At 43.1% G+C, this 2,362-nt stretch overlaps 1 protein-coding gene across 1 annotated transcript; it reads right to left on the reverse strand.

Moving 5' to 3' along the window:
- Positions 1–880: 880 nt before the first annotated feature.
- LOC131830409 (large ribosomal subunit protein uL23-like) lies at positions 881–1,412 on the reverse strand. Its single transcript, XM_059172661.1, is given in 2 exon segments — positions 881–1,280; positions 1,282–1,412. Coding segments are annotated over 2 exon segments (471 nt in total). The 5' UTR covers positions 1,387–1,412; the 3' UTR covers positions 881–914.
- Positions 1,413–2,362: the final 950 nt, after the last annotated feature.

Raw genomic sequence — 2,362 nt, forward strand, 5'->3', positions numbered from 1 at the left:
TACTTCCTACCACCAGCCGGCGAACGAGACTGGAACACCGTGGGGGATGAGAAGTCCGAGAGCTTTACTTTGTAACTGAAGATCTGAAAAACACCGCAAGGGGATCGAACCCGCGGGTTCTCAGACTTTGCTGCCCAGCAACATCACCTGGGCATTTTCACAAAACTGGTGTGGGTCCATCTCCCTCCCTCCCTTCCCCGAGATTCTGACCTAGTTGGTTTGGGGTGCAGCCTAGTCATGGGGATTTGGAAGAGCTCTCCAGGGGTTCTAATGCGCCGTCAAGTCTGAAAACCATGGGTCCTACCCAAAGTGAATTCCGTATCTCCGTACAATGATAGCTGTTTCTCTCTTCTAATCGCCACTGATTGTTCTCCACCACCTGGCCACCCCATCCTTCACTAACCCCTACTCCAGAATAAAACCAAACACCGAACACCGCTGGGACAACTAGGTTAAGGACGTATTGGTTTCCTTTGACCGTGGGATTTCTCAGAGCTTTGACTATAGAAGCTCACATTTTTACTCCTCAACAGGGTGTAGGAGAAATAAGTACTCCCTACATCTATCAGGCTGAATCTGAGTCCTATTTTTCAATGGATATTTATCCCTTTACAATTTTTAATTATTTTACAACTAAAGAAAAATAAACAGAATAATGATTATGAAACTTAATACTAAATTTCATGGAGGGGCTCAAGGAACTAGTGAACTAATGATCGACAGATCCCTGATCTTTGGGAAATGCTGCCTCTAATCTAAGAAATGAACCCCTCTCCCTACCCTGGTGGGTTCCCAGGCTTCCTGTGTACAGAATGTATCTGACACCCATAGAAACCCATAGGAGGCCACTCTTTTTTTTTTTTTTTTTTTTATCATGAAAAAACTGTATTTAGATTTAGCCAGCTGGACTCAGTTTAGATGATCCCAATTTTGTTGGCAACATCCAAAGCATCATAGTCAGGGGCCAGCCGAACGTATGCCTTCTTCTCTCCATCAGGCCTGATTAAGGTGTTGACCTTGGCTACATCAATGTCATAGAGCTTCTTCACAGCCTGTTTGATCTGGTGCTTGTTGGCCTTGACATCCACAATGAACACAAGTGTGTTGTTGTCTTCTATTTTCTTCATGGCTGACTCAGTAGTCAGGGGGAACTTGATGATGGCATAGTGGTCAAGCTTGTTTCTCCTGGGGGCGCTCTTTCGAGGGTATTTGGGTTGCCTTCGGAGACGCAGAGTCTTGGGTCGTCGGAACGTAGGTGATGTGCGGATCTTCTTTTTTTTTGTGACTGTGGACGCCTTTCAGCACCGCTTTCTTGGCTTTCAAAGCCTTTGCTTTGGCTTCGGCTTTGGGAGGGGCAGGGGCTTCCTTCTTAGCTTTCGGCGCCATCTTCGTAAAAGGGATTTCCAACGCTCGTTTCCCAGGAGGCCACTCTTAACACCCCGTCCTCTGTATAACAAAATTACTTTCCATAACAAACAAGGATCATCAGTTATCATTATTTAGTTGTGGCTTTTTTCTTTAGTTGCAAAAGCAGTTATAAATTTTAAAAGGATAAATTTCAATGGGAAAATATATTTCAGATTCAGTGAAATAGTTTGTGATTAAACAAAATTTACCAAGCAAAAGTTTTGCACTTCCCAATGCACACCATTTCACTCTTACACATTTTAAACAAATAGAAACTCCCGAGGAATCACATAGAATGACAGAACTGAAGAATTCACATTCTGTTGGTGGTCTTCAAAATCGCTTGCTGTTGTTGTTTACTCCAAATCTCTGTTTAGGTGTCTGTAGTATCGCGGAGCTAAAGACACAGACTGAGCTCAACCGTTACAAGTCGAAATCATTATAATTATTACAAATATTCGAAGTGACGACAAATAGGACACACATTCCAGGAACAAATGCATGTAGCGTGTTGTTAATCCACGTGTGTTGGAGCCCGATGGTGGAACTGGGTGTTCTAAAATTTAACATTCATGTAGAATACAGTGTTTATTAAAAGATAAGTAATAAAAAAGGTGCTAATTTGATGCACGTATGTGATTTATTCATGTGTTTATTCACTAAAATCAATTGCTAAGAACTTAGACCCACAGAATACTTGAGAGGGAGGAGGAGCCTTTTATCACTGACCTTGCTGAGGATGGATGGAGTATGGTAACAAAATAGTGGGCTGACTTTAGTCAGTCTTCTCATGGTTTGAAATTCTCTACAGACGCTGCCCAGCCGTATTCTTTCCCCCTGGGCAGACGCCTCACCCTGCTCCATCCTGTTCATCACTCTGTACCCAAAGTCATGAAATCTGACAGTGGGAATTGGAACTAAAACCCAGGTCTCCCGATTCCCACAACAGTACCTT

This window comes from Mustela lutreola, chromosome 4 (assembly GCF_030435805.1).
Source record: "Mustela lutreola isolate mMusLut2 chromosome 4, mMusLut2.pri, whole genome shotgun sequence".
NCBI lineage: Eukaryota > Metazoa > Chordata > Mammalia > Carnivora > Mustelidae > Mustela > Mustela lutreola.